General features: G+C 45.3%; 1 protein-coding gene across 4 annotated transcripts in view; it reads right to left on the reverse strand.

Moving 5' to 3' along the window:
• The window catches only part of Dlgap2 (DLG associated protein 2), a 684399-nt gene that overhangs the window by 517939 nt on the left and 148820 nt on the right, over nucleotides 1–17640 (reverse strand). For all 4 annotated transcript variants that reach the window (XM_040733553.1, XM_040733551.1, XM_021234406.2 and 1 more), the window contains one exon: nucleotides 12634–12688. In XM_040733553.1, the coding sequence (XP_040589487.1) occupies nucleotides 12634–12688 (55 nt within the window). The remainder of the gene's footprint in view (nucleotides 1–12633; nucleotides 12689–17640) is intronic.

A 17640-nucleotide genomic window follows, 5' to 3' on the forward strand; every position in this document is an offset into this window, starting at 1 on the left:
TTGCTTCCTTCCCTCTTTTCAGGTAGCACTCAACATGTACCAAAGGATCTAGAGTGTACTTCCCATCCCAGAACTCCACAATCAAGGAGCTAAAACCATTTGGGGCAGAGTCCTTGATATTACCACCTCCTCTACCCTATTATCTAGATTACTCCCCACACACACTGTTTCAACCCTGTATCTTTGGCTGTCAATTTCATACCAAATAATTCATACTTTTTATTGAAATTAGAAACAAGCTTGTTTTGCATGTCAATCCCTGTTCCCTCTCCGTCCTCTTCTCCCCTGCAACCCACCAACCTCCTATCCCATCTCCATTCTGCTCCCCAGGGAGGGTGAGGCCTTCCATGGGGGATCTTCAAAATCTGTCATAACATTTGGAGCAGGGCCTAGAGCCTCTCCCATGTTTCTAGACTGAGAGAGTATCCCTTTATGTGGAATGGGCTCCCAAAGTCCATTTGTGTACTAGGGATGAATACTGATCCACTACTAGAGGCCCATAGATTGCCCAGGCCTCCTAATTGACACCCACGATCAGGGGGTCTGGGTCTGTCTATGCTGGTTTCCCAGCTATCATTCTGGGGTCCATGAGCTCCCACTTGTTCAAGTCAACTGTTTCTGTGGGTCTCTCCAGCCTGGTCTTGACTCCTTTGCTCATTACTCCTCCCTCTCTGCAAATGGATTCCAGGAGTTCAGCTCAGTATTTAGCTGTGGGTGTCTGCTTCTGCTTCCATCAGCTACTGGATAAAGGCTCTAGGATGGCATATAAGGTAGCCATCAATCTCATTATTGGAGAAGGGCATTTAAGGTAGCCTTTCCACTATTACTTGGATTGTTAGTTGGGTTCATCCTCGTAGATCTCTGGACATTTCCCTAGTGCCAGATTTCTCTTTAAACCTATAATGACTCCCTCTATTATGACATCTCTTTCTTGATTTCCCCTATTATTCTCCTGACTCAATCTTCCTGCTCCCTCATGTCCTCCTCTACCCTCCTCTTCTTCCCTTCTGTTTCTCCTAACTCCCTCAACCCTGCCCCCATGCTCCCTATTAGCTCAGGAGATCTTGTCCCTTTCCCCTTCTCCAGGGGACCATGTATGTCTCTCTTAGGGTCCTCCGGTGGTATGGATTGTAGGTTGGTAATCCTTTGCTCTATATTTAAAATCCATACATGAGTGAGTACATACCATGTTCATCTTTTTGTGGCTGTGTTACCTCATTCAGCACTGTTTCTTCAAGTTCCATCCCAAATAATTCATTCTTATATGCCAAGACCCTTTACTCTCAGTAAGTGGCTTCTGAAGTCCAGCTTATGTACTGATTACAATAAAAATTTTAAAATAACATTGTTCAAAATTTTCAATAACTCATACTGGAACAGTTTATCATCCATTCAAATAATTTACCTCAACACAAATATGTTATATCTAAAAGCTATAAAAAATAATCAAAGAATGGGCCAGTCCTTCCTTAGGTAAGAACTAGTAGGAACTGAATACCATCACCCTCTAAAGTAAACCTCAGCAACTACCACACTATTCATGGGCATCTCCCAGTTTTTGTTTGCAGGAGAGCAAGGCCAACAGCCAGGTTACCCTTTGGAGATCAAGTTAGGTGTGAGGTAGACTTGAAGTCTCTTGGAAAGATCTGTGCTCTAACCAGCAGCACAGGCAGGAAGTGTTAGAACTCTATGTGTACTGTTCAAATGCCTGTGAATTGAGCCAGATTGTTAAGACAAATGGTCGACCATGTTGCTATTACAGGCTTAGCTATCACCACAACTCATCATTTTAGGGGGATTTTAACTGACTTCAACAAATAACAGGAACATTTGAAAGCAGGAGCCTGTATCTAAAATCTTTGAATTTTCAGCAAGTGCACACGAATGCACACTTATGCACAATTGACAATGACAATAAAAATGTTCTCAGCACTCAGGAAAGATTGTTATTCCAGATTTGGGAAAGCAATAGACACAATCATTTCAAAAATGTTTCAATATAGACCATATAAACGGCAGAACAAAATACCTCAACATCTCATCTATAGTCAGAGACATACAATCTCAGTACTGGACTCTTCACAAAGTCAAGATTCAATGTGTCACAAAGACAGAGCACACACAATGCTAATTAGACTGTGCTTGTTCACAAAGGCCTTGCACTCCCGGGGGCTGTCCTGTAAGAACAGTTTAGAGAGAGAATCCGGGTGAGAAATAAAGTTTCCTAGGAGAACACATTTTGAGGGGTACAGGAACTGGCTTGGAAGCTGAGGACCCAGTAAGAGGGTGTGAGAGCCATAAGTACCAACACAAAGAAACAGAGACTTAGGCAAATGCCGACTGAGGCATCTTCACACATCCATAGCCACCTAATCCTACATCACAGGATGGTTTCTCAAACATCTTACATAGTTAGCAGGCAGGGTTCTATGTTGCTGTCTTCTGCATGGTACATTCATGGGGACTCTGTGAGGTTCATGATTATGTCATTCACATTTTACCACACATACCCCCTCTCTATATAATTTTATGCCTACAAGGCCAATCTAGATACCTTCAAGTACCACATTTGCGAGCTTTGCTCCACTAGGGTAGGATATTGCTGCCCTGTTCAACATACTGAAGCAAATCCCAAGGGAAAAAGACCCTATCTATCCATGGGAAGAGCTGTAATAGCTCAAAGCTTCTAAGTATGTGTGTCCTATGAGGAAGGCCCCCCTTAGCTTTAAGGGGACTCTATATCTGGAGAGACTTGGAACCAAGACTGAGCAACCTCTAGCATTTCATTATTACATTAACCAATAGAAGGAACATTGATTTATCTGAGCATGAAGAGGCTCAGTCCAGGGTATGGAAGCCATGCCATAGCTACAGACAGCATCACAAAAGTCAGAGACATCTTAACCCATCCTGGGTCCACACACTTCTCTTCTGCTTCATGCCTACTCCCTATCCTCAGGAGCAACTCTGGAAATCATACCCACATACAAACCCCCAAATTCTTAGCAGTAATTTGACGCCATTTTCTAACTTCTGTGTTCCACATCCAAACATATGGGGACGCATGCTTCTGACTCTTACTTCAGGGACAAGCTAGGAGCATCTAGAAATTCTGAAAGCCCATGAAGACCCCCACAACTCCTCTCAGCCCTTCTCTGCCACAGTAGCCACATCATAAAGCATGGCCCCTCCTTGTCCTGATAAGGAATGTGACTAAATCCTAGGATGGGCCACTTGAGTCACATGTGTATAAGCTGACTAATCCAGCTCTCTGGGAGCTTGGCCAAACCCAATTAAGAGGTGAGAGAGAGGAGAGATCTGCTAGGTTTTCATTTCATATCCACTCATTGGAAGACCAACATTTCTCTTATAACAATGAGGGGCAGGTCTGGGGAATGAGAGAAACTCAACACGATTCCTCTAAAATCAGAAACAAGGCAAGACTTTCGACTCACTCCATATCTCTTCAATACTGTACTTGAAGTTCTAGCGAGAGCAAGAAGACAGCAAAAGGAGATCAAGGGGACACAAATTGGAAAAGAAGTCAAACTTTCACTATTTGCAGATGATATGATAGTTTATATAAGTGACCCAAAAAATTCTACCAGGGAGCTCCTACAGCTGATAAACACCTTCAGCAAAGTGGCAGGATACAAGATTAACTAAAAAAAAATCAGTAGCCCTACTATATACAGATGATAAACTCCCTGAGAAAGAAATCAGAGAAACATCACCCTTTACAATAGCCACAAACAACATAAAATATCTTGGGGTAATGGTAACCAAACAAGTGAAAGACCTGTATAACAAGAACTTTGAGTCTTTAAAGAAAGAAATTAAATAACATACAAGAAAATGGAAAGATCTCCCATGTGCTTGGATAGGTAGGGTCAACATAGTAAAAATGGTAATCTTACCAAAAGCAATCTACAGATTCAATGTAATCCCTATCAAAATCCCAACACAATTCTTCACAGACCTTGAAAGAACAATAGTCAACTTTGTATGGAAAAACAAAAGGCCCAAGATAGCCAAAACAACCCTGTACAATAAAGGAACTTCTGGAGGCATCACCATCCCTGATTTCAAGCTCTATTGTAAAGCTATAGTCCTGAAAACAACTTGGTATTGGCACAAAAAATAGACAGACCAATGGAATCAAATTGAAAACGCTGATATGTTTTGATTTGCATTTCCCTTATGGCTAAGGATGTTGAGCATTTTCTCAAGTGTCTCTCAGCCATTTTAGACTCCTCTATTGAGAATTCTCTATATAGTTCTGTACCCCACTTTTTAATTGCATCCTTTGGTGTTTTGGAGACTCGCTTCTTGAGTTCTTTGTAAATTTTTGGAGATCAGCCCTCTGTCAGATATGTGGTTAGTGAAGATCTTTTCCCATTCTGTGGATTGCCTTTTTGTCTTGTTGACTGTGCCCTTTGCCTTACAGAAGCTTCTTAGTTTCAGGAGGACCATTTATTAATTGTCAATCTCAGTATCTGTGCTACTGGTGTTATGTTCAAGAAGCAGTCTCCTGTACCAATTCGTTGAAGAGTATCTCCCACTTTCTCTTCTAACAGATTCAGTGTGGCTGGATTTATGTTGAGGTCTTTGATACATTTGGACTTAAGTTTTGTGCAAGGCAATAGACATGGATCTATCTGCAGTCTTCTGCATGTCAATATCCAGTTATGCCAGCACCATTTGTTGAAGATGCTTTCTTTTTTCCATTGTATAATTTTAGCTTCTGTGTCAAAAATCAAGTGTTCGTAGGTGTGTAGGTTAAAATCAGGGTTTTCAATTTGATTCCATTGGTCTACCTGTCTATTTTTGTACCAATACCAAGCTGTTTTCAGGACTATAGCTCAAAACAACTCTGAGATGCCATCTTACTCCTGTCAGAATGGCTAAAATAAAAAACACCAATGACAATTTATGCTGGAGAGGATGTGGAGAGAGGGAAACACTCCTCCACTGCTGGTGGGAATGCCAACTCGTACACCCACTTTGGAAATCAGTATGGCAGTTCCTCAGGAAAATGGCAATCAGTCTATCACAAGACCCAGCAATTCCACTCTTATGCCTATACCCAAAAGATGCACATTCATACAACAAGGAGATATGTTCAACTATGTTCACAGCAGCATTATTTATAATAGCCAGAATCTGGAAGCAACCTAGATGCCCCTCAACTTAAAAGTGGATAGAGAAAATGTTGTACATTTACACAATGGAGTACTACTAGGGGCGGGGGGACAAAGGAATCTTGAAATTCACAGGCAAATGGATAGAACTAGAAGAAACCATCCTGAGTGAGGTAACCAAGCCACAAAAAGATGAACATGGTATGTACTCACTCATATACTGATTTTAGACATAGAGCAAAGGATTACCAGCCTACAATCCATACACCAGAGAAGCTAGGAAACAAGGAGGACCGAAAAAGACAAACATGATCCCCCTGGAGAAGGGGAAAGTGACAAGATCTCCTGAGCTAATAGCGAGCATGGTGGGAGGGTAGAGGACATTAAGAGAAAGAGAAGGGCAGAAGAGGAGGGGAGAGGAGGACATGAGGGAGCAGGAAGATTGAGTCAGGGGAAGAATAGAGGAGAGCAAGAAAAGAGATACCATGATAGAGGAAGCCATTATAGGTTTAAAGAGAAATCTGGCACTAGGGAAATGTCCAGAGATCTACAAGGATGAACCCAACTAACAATCTAAGCAATAGTGGAGAGGCTACCTTAAACATGCATCCCATGTAATGAGATTGATGACTACCTTATATGCCATCTTAGAGCCTTTATCCAGTAGCTGATGGAAGCAGAAGCAGACACCCACAGCTAAACACTAAGCTGAACTCCTGGAATCCAGTTCCTAAGTGGGAGGAGTAATGAGCAAAGGAGTCAAGACCAGGCTGGAGAGACCCACAGAAACAGCTGACCTGAACAAGGGGGAGCTCATGGACCCCAGACTGATAGCTGGGAAACCAACATAGCACAGACCCAGAACCCCTGAACATGGGTGTCAGTTAGGAGGCCTAGGCAATCTATGGAGCCTCGGGTAAAGGATCAGTATTCATCCCTAGTACACAAATGGACTTTGGGAGCCCATTCCACATAGAGGGATACTCTCTCAGCCTAGACCCTGCTCTAAATGATATGATAGACTTTGAAAATCCCACATGGAAGGCCTCACCCTCCCTGGGGAGCAGAAAGGGGATGGGATAAGGGATTGGTCTGTAGAGGGCAGGAGAGGAGGGAAAGGAGAAGGAACTGGAATTATCATGTAAAACAAGCTTGTTTCTGATTTAAATTAAAAAAAACAGTAGGGGGCACTTAGCCTAAGGCTGCCCCTCATCTTTGGTGACTTAGAGGTTGGCTAAGCTCAGTGGTCTGCCACAACACGGGTGTCACCCTTCCCTTCTGTCATCAGTTTTGAGTAGGTACGCATGTGCATGGTCTTGACTTACACCAGCGTGGTTTGAGGTAGCTTATGAATGAGCGGGTGGGAGAAATATGGTGCAGCAAGGAAGAAGACTAAGTGTTGTTTCGTGAGACAAGAGATGGTTAAAGTTCCATGGACAGAGAGGGACAGCAGCGGGTGACGCAGATCCCGGCAGACGCAGAGAAACTACAGACAAGGCATGTGGAGCGCATGTTTACCGTTTACCCAGAAGTGACTTGTGTGTCGGCCACACTGGCACCAGATGCCAGTGGGGTGGGGGGTGGGTGGGCTGTGCAGCGCTGACCTGAGCCACTCCCAGCTCTCGCTGGAGCAGAGATCTTCCTAAGACAGCAGAGGTATTAGGAGCTCTAAACAGAGCACAGAGGGAACAGGGCTGAGTGTCCTGGAGGAAATCTGTCAGCCCCAGAGTGGACTTTAGAGCATCCAACTACAAGGACTGCCCCGACAAACCTCTTGCCTCATGGCTTCTCACCTCTATACCAAGGTACCTAAGGGAAGAGTGTGCAGATCCGTGGGATCAACATCCCAGGCTCCATACAGGAGACCATTGCGGGGATGGAGGTGAACACAGTTCACTCTGGGCTGCATTTCTGTTGGGATACACAGTTCTCCACTTCAATGAAAAACTGTCATCTAATACACAATGAGACCCTACAGGTGAAGCAAGGCCACGTTACATAAAGCAATTTTGCTTCTAAAACTATTGACCTATAGCCGTATATTCTGGCAGTAATTTTGTAGCACAGGCAATTTTCTAATAAAGTCATTTTCAGTTTATGAAATTAAGCCCTTGGATGCACTGGAGGGCTTTCCTCTGTCTTTGGCTATCAGACAAACAGAAGGAAAGCAGGAAAACGGATGCTCTGCTCACTCAGCGACGGCACAGAGTGTCATGGGAGAAGAGAAGGCAAATCTCCACAGCTTACAGCATTTACTTTCTCCATTTAGTTCAGTGCTCGTTATTCTTAGTTTATGAATCATATCATATGGCATTCTATTTGTACAACCTCAATTCCTTTTTGAAAAGGAAAAGGTAGTATAAATAATTGCAGTAACTGGGTAAAAAAAAAAAAGAGGTCACTTGAAGCAGTTGGCCTTTCAAAGAATAAACCTTCAACAGATAACATGGTGGTGCATGCCTTTAGTCCTGGTACTTGGGAGGCAGAGACAGGTAGACCTTAATGAGATCGAGGCCAAGCCTGGTCTACAAAGTGAGTCCCAGGACAGCCAGGACTGTTACACAGAGAAACCCTGTCTTGAAAAATAAATAAATAAAACGCCATTACTTGGCTCTCTGTGTATGTGTGTCCACCCTGTACATTGTGCGTCCTTCCAGGACACTTCCGTGCACAGTCCTTGCTGCACTCATCCTAAGAGTTTCACCTGTCACCCTCAGACCCTCTTGTCGCACACTGGCAACATCATCCCTCATCCACATCATTTTGTCCTGCACTTGATCAGAAAGCAGCGCGCGGGTAGTAAGGATTTCCCGAGGTCCCTGTAGCATCACAGAGCAGCACAGAGTGAGATGCTGTGTAAGCTGTCACAAAATGTTCAGAAGTTATGCAGAGGAGAAGGCCAGGAACTGGGGTCTATGTCCTTGTCAAAGCTAAAGTGAAAACTCTAAAGCAGAGGACTGCAAGACCACCATGCAGGGTATCCACCACAACACCAGGGAACAGCATTACTGCCACATCTGGGTGAGCCAGGTGCACTGGCCCTGCTGCCAGTCACTTCAAGCCATGTCCCTGCAGACAGGCTGTGGGAAAAGAAGAAGCTGACTCATTGGTTTCCCCTTATTTCTTCACGGTAAAATTACGCGCTGTTGAAAACCTCCGGCTCAGGAGGAACCCAGAAGATGAAAAAATTACCACCCTTTCCTGCCATCTGAACAAAGATGCCCATCCCCTCTGTCTTCTGAACTAAATATGCAAGTTCACTAGCAGTGAATCTAATTTCAACAGCCCTCCTGTTCCTTGGATGGCTTGATGATGCATAATTTAAGTTGACTGCCCTGTAGGCCTCTAAAGTCCTATGGAATAATGCATATATACTATATATCTGCATGTTTAGAACTATCTGTTCAACCCATGTGGATACTGTAAAATTAGAGATCCAATTTCAGACATTAGATTTTTAATCCAGGATTCCATTCAGCCCAAATGCAATAAGCAATTTGCACCACATAGAGACAGTGTTCAAACACAGTACCCTGGGAAGGTTGCACCAAAGATGAGAGCCTCCCTCCACCTGCCTGGGGACTGATCAGAGCAGGGCATCTCCCAGCTCTTCTCAGGACCTTTATAGCAGAGCTGGAAGGAGAATTTGCAACACAGAACCTGGTAAACCCTAGAAGCCTTGGGTTCCCATCTCACCAGTGTCACCCCAGTGAGGAAAGCCGGTTGACTAACCCCGGCAGCCAGGCAACCTCAGAGACTGGAATGCTCGGGTGTTCCAGGAATGCCGCTGTGAACCGGCAAAGAATCGCGGTCACACACATGAAGATCATAAAAGTCTCCCTCTTCAGCTTCAATAGGAACACGTTTCACAGTCACCTTTCTGTGACTTTGGCATGAAATACAGCCCAAAGCTGGATCTCCCTGTGAGTGTAGTCTGCGTAGGGCCTGTCACTTTGCTGTTGTCAAGGCCTGTGGAGAATGAATGATGTTCCCTTTTACAAGATGAATCTGTTCCCAAAATGTCTTCATTCTTGGTGGCGGAACAGGCTGTCTCCTGATGGACACAGACAAGCACCCTGAGGCAGCCACGCCAGAGTCAAGTGACAGCCCAGCTGACAGCACCCTAGACTTCTCTAAAGCATGTGACCGCACTGAGACAAATGGCTCACAAACACGACGAGAACCCAGCCATGAGATCCAAACAGCTGCCAACACCTGCACTGTCTGCGTCTCGCCACTGAGAGCGAAACACGCCCCGTTGGTTGCCACTGATAGCTTCCCTAGTCTTCCCTATATGCAATCCATGCACACATCTTACAAAGAAGAGCAGAGGAAGACTAAATAGTTTTTACTGTGCGCTACATTTTATATCAGGAACAGAAGTTCCCGTATCACCAAAGTTAAGGGCATAAAATGTTGAAGCAATACAAGAGATAACCATGGCTTAGAGTGGTAAGACCGGACTGCCTGTAAAACTGCAAAGACAGGTTAGCTTTTATCGTGAAAATCATTGGCTATCATCAAATGATGTATGTGCAGAAGCTGATGTTTAGAAAAGTTTCTAAATTCACCCAGGAGTCAGCTTGCTCTGCAGTTCTCCATCCATCTATAACCCACCAACCCTGAGTGAAACAAAGGTGGTACCCCAGAAGTTGTGGCATCTCTAGTTAGTAATCCTTTTACCAAAAATGGGTTTCAGGTAGGAGAGACCCAACTGTACTATTTTGGCAGCAAATTAGAACAAAAGGTGGCTATATTTGAGCCAGAGGCAGCAACTGGAATCATAGGTATCAACAGAGATGCCCCTGACCACATGGGCAGCTACCATGGTCCAGGGCACACAGCTGTTGGGCTCTGACCACCTAGGGTAGCTGCCATGGTCCAGTGCACACAGATGTTGGGCTCTGTCCACCTAGGGCAGCTGCCATGGTCCACTGCACACAACTGTTGGGCTCTGACCACCTAGGGCAGCTGCCATGGTCCAGTGCATACAGCTGTTGGGCTCTGACCACCTGGGAAGCTACCGTGGTCCAGTGCACACAGCTGTTGGGCTCTAACCACCTGGGGTAGCTGCCATGGTCCAGTGGACACAACTGTTGGGCTCTGACCACCTGGGTAGCTGCCATGGTCCAGTGCACACAGCTGTTGGGCTCTGTCCACCTAGGGCAGCTGCCATGGTCCAGTGCATACAGATGTTGGGCTCTGACCACCTGGGGAAGCTGCCATGGTCCAGTGCACACAGCTGTTGGGCTCTGACCACCTGGGGTAGCTGCCATGGTCCAGGGCACACAGATGTTGGGCTCTAACCACCTGGGGCAGCTGCCATGGTCCAGGGCACACAGATGTTGGGCTCTGACCACCTGGGGCAGCTGCCATGGTCCACTGCACACAGCTGTTGGGCTCTGACCACCTGGGGTAGCTGCCATGGTCCAGTGCACACAGCTGTTTGGCTGGGTTTACAAGGTACACAGATCTTAATCTAGAGGCAAAATAAAGGTCTCATTACTAAAATCACTGAAAGTGGATAAAAGCAAAAAGTGTCTCAAAGTGAAAAACTGAATTAAACTCAGGGCTGCAAACATACTGAAAACTCTACCACCATGCCACACCTCAGCTGTGTTCTGGAAAAGATATGTTGCATTTACCTTTGTGCTTCAAAAAGCCTCACACCCATGGTTTCCCATCACAAAACATCAAAGGCCAGAAAAGATTGCTCAACTGGTGCTTCAGTTCTTTTGTAAACAAACTCCAAAACGAGGTAGCAAAGAGAAAAGTGGTTAATGAACTCATCTATCTTTTTACCTCATTCACCAAAATTAACACAAGCAAAGAGGTTAGGGCAAACCAATGATATACATTATTTCAAAACAAGTCATGTTTAATTCAGAAACACCGAGCTCAGTGTAGGCAGTCTTCCTGGGTCTAGGAGCCAACAAGCAACATTCTCAGGAAATGAAAAAAAGAAAAATTCTTGAGATGACAACATCTTCCGAACTCACTTGAAGCTTTGCATACAGCAAAGAGTCTCAAAATACCCAAAACTCATTTCAGTCCTCACAGTCCACTGACATCATGCTCAGCTTGTTTTCATTGCCTTGATGATGCTTATAGGACAGCAGAAGTGCCTTGGCCCATGGTCCTTCTCACACCTCATTACTGTGCTTCTTCACAGTACGTGTCCTGCGTTTCCACCACTGACCATGCCTGCCAGAAAATGCAGGCTTAAAAACTATCCAACTGTGTTATAATTATGTTTCTCTATAAATATAGTAAATAAGATACAAATATGTCTCAGTGGCAAGAAACACTTTGAAAAAGGATGACATCAGTAACATAATATATTCACATTTCTTAATTAAAAACTGAAAATGCATGCCCCCCAAATCTTTGTATTTACACAGAATATGCAACATAAACATGACTCTTCACCCCTCAGTGATGATGCCTATTTATATGCATAGTGTGGCAGTGAAAATCTCACCAGAGCAGGCCCCTGTGTATCCTCATAAAGGCAAACAAACTATCTGGAAACCTCTGTTTCATACCCAAAGCAAAATATCCTGGAACGAGCCAGGAGTGGTGGTGCAAACCTTTAATCCCAGCACTTGAGAGGCAGAGGCAGGCAGATACCTGAGTGCAAGGCCAGCCTGCACTACAGAGTGACTTCCAGAACAGGCAAGGCTGTTATACAGAGAAACCCTATCTCAAAAACCAAACAAATATATCCAGGAGCATGCACTTGTGTCTGTGGAGACACTATAGGTTTTAGGGATGTGCAAGCTCTACAAAACCCTTCGTAGACATCACCACATCCACTGTCGGCTCCTCGGATTCTGAGATTGTCATTTTAATGAAAACAACTTCAGTGAGAGGCTATCTTCATGGAATAATCAAAGCACAGATCCGCAAGATAGCACACCTTATATCTCATCGTTAATGTTTAAAGCAACCAAGTTCCAAAGTGGCTTTTAGACCTCTTTCTCCCCATCGCATTTCCTTAGAAGCAACGCAGAGCACTTATGCTCTGCCCACACCATCCATCCAGGATACAAAGCTGCAGGACAACACAAGTGCCCACTGCAATATCCCTAGTCTTCTTGACTCGCCCAAAGCCTGAAGAACATGCATATGGCTAACTCCCACCCTATGTTGCCAATGTATACCCCAAACCAGCCAGAAAAAAACAGTACTCTTTTTAGTAAATAAGTATAACAACCAAAAAAACAGCTTTGGAGATGATATATTCAACCTGATTCAAGAAAAACAGGCAATTTCCCATAAAAATCCAAGATTATAAGCATCCGAATCCATTTCTTTGGTCAGTAAAAACAGAAATTTTAACTCGGCTTGCAACTCAACACAGAACTTCTTTCAGTTATCAAATAATCACTCACACACACCTGCAAAAAGCCTCCACAACATCTACCGTCAAGTTTCTTTGTGTCACTGACACACAACCTGTGGCCTCAGACCAGGAGAAGGTAGATCTTACCTGTGTTCCTGTCTGGTAAGATGCAGCAATGTTTCTGCAGGATGCCGGGCAGAACCTGTTTCAAAACAAATAAATAAAAAGCACTCGGTTGTTATTCAAGCAGAGGTGAGGCATCTCATTAACTGCGGTGAAGGACTTCTCTAATACGATCATTCAATGTTGTACAAAGTCATTGCGGCCAAGATGGTCTCAATAATCAACCCGTACAGAAAATGCTGATGACATACAGTTTTCATCAAAAAGGTTAATCAAGTAAGTGTGTTGATTGTATATGGCTCTCCTGGGATGTGGCTGTCACTGGGTAATGCACACCCTGATGGTCCCTAAGAGATCTGGAACACGACTCTGGAGGGACTGCTGTGTGTAGGGAAATGGGCACACCAATTTTCCTGGTGGCTTTTAAAATATTAGGTGCATTTAGAGCCTGACAATGGAGCCTTGCTGGGACATTATGCTGGGTCTTCACTGGGGAGCTAAGCTCAGCTGCTCTCTCATACCTCATCCAAAGGATTTGGGAGAAAAATGTAAAACAAAAAGCTGTGTTTAGAATCTAACCTTGGTAGCAAAAGGTGAAGGAAGCGCCTCATTGGATTTGAGGGTGGAAATAACAGAATCTGGTTTTGTCAAGGAAATTCTACAATGAAAAGCTTCTGCAGAGCACAGAAAAAATCTGCAGTGGGGATTCTCGACAGGAAACTTACGCTGCTGCTTCCTAAGCTGCTCAGAGCAAAGCCAATCTCTACCTGCTCCACAAGACCAGGCACGGTGGGCCCTCAGTCAGCAGTGGCAGCTGTCCAGAGCTGCCAGCCAGGAAGGCTCTGTTACTTCAGAGCAGCAAGCTCCGTACAGGGGACAGAGGTATCCCAGGAAATACCAGGAACCTTACACCCACCCTTGTGGACTCAGATGAATCACTCCCCGTTTCAGCCGATCTTACTTCCTGCACTTTTCCAGACTACCTTGTGTACGACAAAGAACATTTTTGTTTATCCTAAATATAATTGGCTACACATAACAGCATGGAGAGTTTTTTTTTACTCTGGTAAAATCTGTTAACAACAAGAATCAAATAAAATAAATCAATAAGCAAATCGATATCTCGCAAATGCTATGGGAAATATGGAATGAGAACTCAAAAAAACATATTCTGATTTTTGACTACTGCATTGGGACACAAACCACAGTTTGTGAAAACCTCATTAAATTCATCTTCAAGAGCATGACAAAAACCACAGTGCCAACTCTGGCCTCTGATCTAGAGTATTTGGTGTTCATGGTCTCCATCAACCAGGACCACCCCTGTTTGTTTCTGACTCCTCCCAACAACAGACCTGAACATTCAATGCTCAGGATGCAGGAACATAGAGTTACAAGGGGCAATTTCTCATGGACCATGGCCCTCCCATTGGGAAGCTGAAGCCAGATCCTGAAGGTCATGGTGTCCATGGGAAGGTCTAACCTGTGGACTACTAGGTTGAGGAACAGAATGTCAGTCTGTGTGGCATGTGACCTTAAAGACTGATCAACCCTTCCAAGGGCAGCCACTCTGAGTCAAGCTCTCCGGATCCAGCCAGGTAGACACGCGGTTCTGGAACACTGGTGACTTCATACTCAAGCTTCCTTCTTCTCCTCAGAGTTTCCCCAAGCTGCTGCTACCCACAAAATCCACTCGACAATCCAGGTATCTCACTTATGAACCCTCTGAAGCGGCACTCCCTCCCTGCCACAACCGCAAATCTTTTTTCTTTTCTTTTCTTTTTTTTTTTTTTTTTGAACATGCCAGGTAGCTTTCATCTGGTCCCAAACAGGAAAATATAAGGAGCCATAAGAAGTCGTAAACAGTCCATGGTAGAATTCACCTTGACTTTCCCAACGACAGACGATTTGTGTTCAAAAACAACGCCCATATCTAATCCTGACAGTCTCCTCCCAGCCGTGGTCCCGGGGAAGACACGTGCACTAAATCTTGAATACAGCCACAGCCTCTCAAATGCCAGGCACACATCACCTCCTCGCAGCCAGCTTAAGGGAACAACCAGGTGGGACCGTAATGGGTTTATTTCCTTCTCTCTGAAGGATTTACAGAAGGCAGCAAAAGGGAGAATGAAATTATCTCGCCTGCCCAAAGGCACTTTAAAAAGTTCAAACCTGCCTATTCTTTGAGAGCATTTAACTGCTGAAGGTAATTGGAGACACTGTGCTCTGCTCTTCTTCAGAGTCAGGAGAGAGGGACCCACAAATTCAAAGACCCCCAGAGACTCCATCAGTACCACCCAAGGTCTGGGGATGTCCATCGTTCTGAGAAGACCCCTATTGGTAACTATGATTGTAGGGTCAGATTCTTTCAACTGGAGATCCTCTTCCTAAACAAGAACTCCAACGACTCAGTTGTCTGAATCCTCCTTGCTCTCGAGGTACCACCTTCTTAGATCAAAGTTGAAAACATACCAGGGAAACCGACGCTGCTACAGTATTAGCTGAAGACAGTTTAGGATTCATGTATCTGGCAGCTCTGGTGTATTTCACATGATCCAGGCTACACTAGCCAAGACCTGATGCTTAACAGTGTGGACACCGAACTCATCTTTTCTATGGGGAGGTGACGCGAAGGCCCAGGTGTAGGAGGAGACTTTAGCACTGCTAGCCTGCTAGCCATGTGGTGCACTAGAGGCGCAAACTGATGTGGTAAAGAAAGGGCGGTGAACCCCACCGCTAACCACACCCACTTTGGGCGTGGCTACAGCACATCCATAAGTCCTAAAGTCTCCTCCTACACCCAGGGAAGACTCAGGGCTCTGGTCATCCACACACTACCTCTGGCTAGTCTCATCTCATCCTCCTCAGGTCCCAGGTGACAGTAGCCGCTGCCTGTCCCTAGATACCCAGAAAATACACTTTCCTCTGCACCCCCACTGACATCCTTAGGGACTCTGTGGTCCTCTGATCTTTGACCCTCCCATCACCTCTCACCTCTGAAGTGGGGAACATAACAGTTCATCTGTTTGAAGTCCATGTGATCTGGGAAAATTCTCATTTTAATCATTTTGCCACAAAGTCTGCAGGCCTGAAGTCCAAAACCGATGTATACTCCAAGAATGGCTGCTCATGACTCTCTACTCCTGTGGCTCCTGGCACCCTGGCTTATCACCACATCCCACCAGTCTCCACCGTGTCCACGCGGCCTTTTCCCTATCTCTCTACATGGGCTTCCCTCCACAAGTATGTCAGCAAATCTTCTCTCTGCATGTAAACACTAGTGTGACCCACTATTCACACTTGCCCGTGATCCTCCCTCCATTCACAGGCACCCACACGGTCTTCCTTCCATACATGTGTGCCCACATCCCCATGGCCTTCTCGCCACACATGTGTGTTCACCCTCACATGGTCTTCCACACATGTGTGTCCACACCCGCACGGTCTTTTCTCCATACATGTGTGTTAACACCTATTGGGTCTTACCTTCACATACATGCCCAACTACACCATCTTTTCCTCTCCAGCATGTGCCCATGTGTCCTTTTTGCAAATGGAGAGTCCAATTCAATTAGAGCCCGCCCTTGCCTCATCTACCTTGGTAAAGACTTCTAGGACGCTGTATCCAAATTGGGGCATATTCTGAGGTATATAGGGGAAACAGAATTCAACCCATAATATGGAAAGACACTGCAGGTAGGGAGTTCCAGTCTTGGAGTTCTCTGGCCTTGAATTTGCCACGAGATAATAAGCCCAGAGCTTCTTCAAAATGTAGCTTGGACTCCCCTGGCTACCAGGAGTCTTTGTGTTCTCGCCATCACATTACTCTCTAACAAGCTCCTTGTTCTCTCTTCCCAATCTCCATGTTTTCCCTTCACAATGACCTTTGGGGTGGCAGCTCACTCATTCTGGAACTGAGCATAGCCTAGGCTTGACATCCTTTCCCTGTGTCCCCCTGCAACAAAGTCTCATGTTCCTAGATCTGTCCCTTTCCCCAGCTTCTGGGCCATTCTACCTACAACTGCTGGTTTGAGCTTATATTTACCTTCAAGCTGTCCCAACCATGCTGAGCCCCCACATTGAACAGAAAACTCCATGAGCGGGTGTAGGGTGTGTTCTGGGGACTCGGAAGTCACATGCATTGGGTATGTGCTGAGTAGAGCCTGAGAGAAGACAATGGTTCTGGCAACAGTTGGTCAGGCATAGCATCTTGGCCGCATGCTGGAACCAGGACATTCCTGACCATCCACTTTCCCCTGAACCCTCATTCGCCATCTAAATAACCACAGGGTGTTAGAGTTTCTTCAGATGACCATCACAAGAAAGTCTCCAATGGAGATAAGGGGCTCCCTGCCTCCTTACATCATTCCTCTGGTCAGGCTTCCTCCTGCCAAGCTCTCACTACTCCTGGAGACTCTCAAGGAGTCTCTAGACTAGCTCCAAATTGGGCCGTGGGGCTCAGCAAAACACCAGCAGGATTCTGTTCCCCTTTGTGAACTGGGAACAAGGCACTGGAGCACTGAGGGCATGGTGCATGTGTGACGCTTGTGACCACCCTGACCTGAGTCAGATGTCCCTATGTCAAAAGACAGCACTATGTGAGGGTGATCAGTCTCAAAAATAAAAAGGATTGGGGTCCTCCATATGCTCATTAGACCCCATTCCAAAAACCTAAACGTCTGCTCCATAATGTCTCTGTGTTCTCTCCCAAACCTTGTAGAGTAGCTCTCTAAGCTGAATCTAATCCTGGTGATCAATGATGACCTGATTCATCCCCTCCCTGAGACCATTGCCCCGTTCTCCCACACACCAGGGTCTATTGTCTTCCGAACAATGACACTCACTCTATTCCTCAGCAAAGAAACAGTCTACTTCCTATTCATAGAGAAGATGAGGCACTCACTCTGAAGTATAGCTAGCATGCACCAGGTGAGGGATTTACCCTGTAATGTAAACCTGTGTGCCTGATGGACCCACACTCTGGGTCTACCTGAGTGACGATGGAGACTCGTACCCTCCAATTCTCAGGAA

The sequence above is a fragment of the Mesocricetus auratus genome, unplaced genomic scaffold, assembly GCF_017639785.1.
Source record: "Mesocricetus auratus isolate SY011 unplaced genomic scaffold, BCM_Maur_2.0 Super-Scaffold_100031, whole genome shotgun sequence".
Lineage (NCBI taxonomy): Eukaryota > Metazoa > Chordata > Mammalia > Rodentia > Cricetidae > Mesocricetus > Mesocricetus auratus.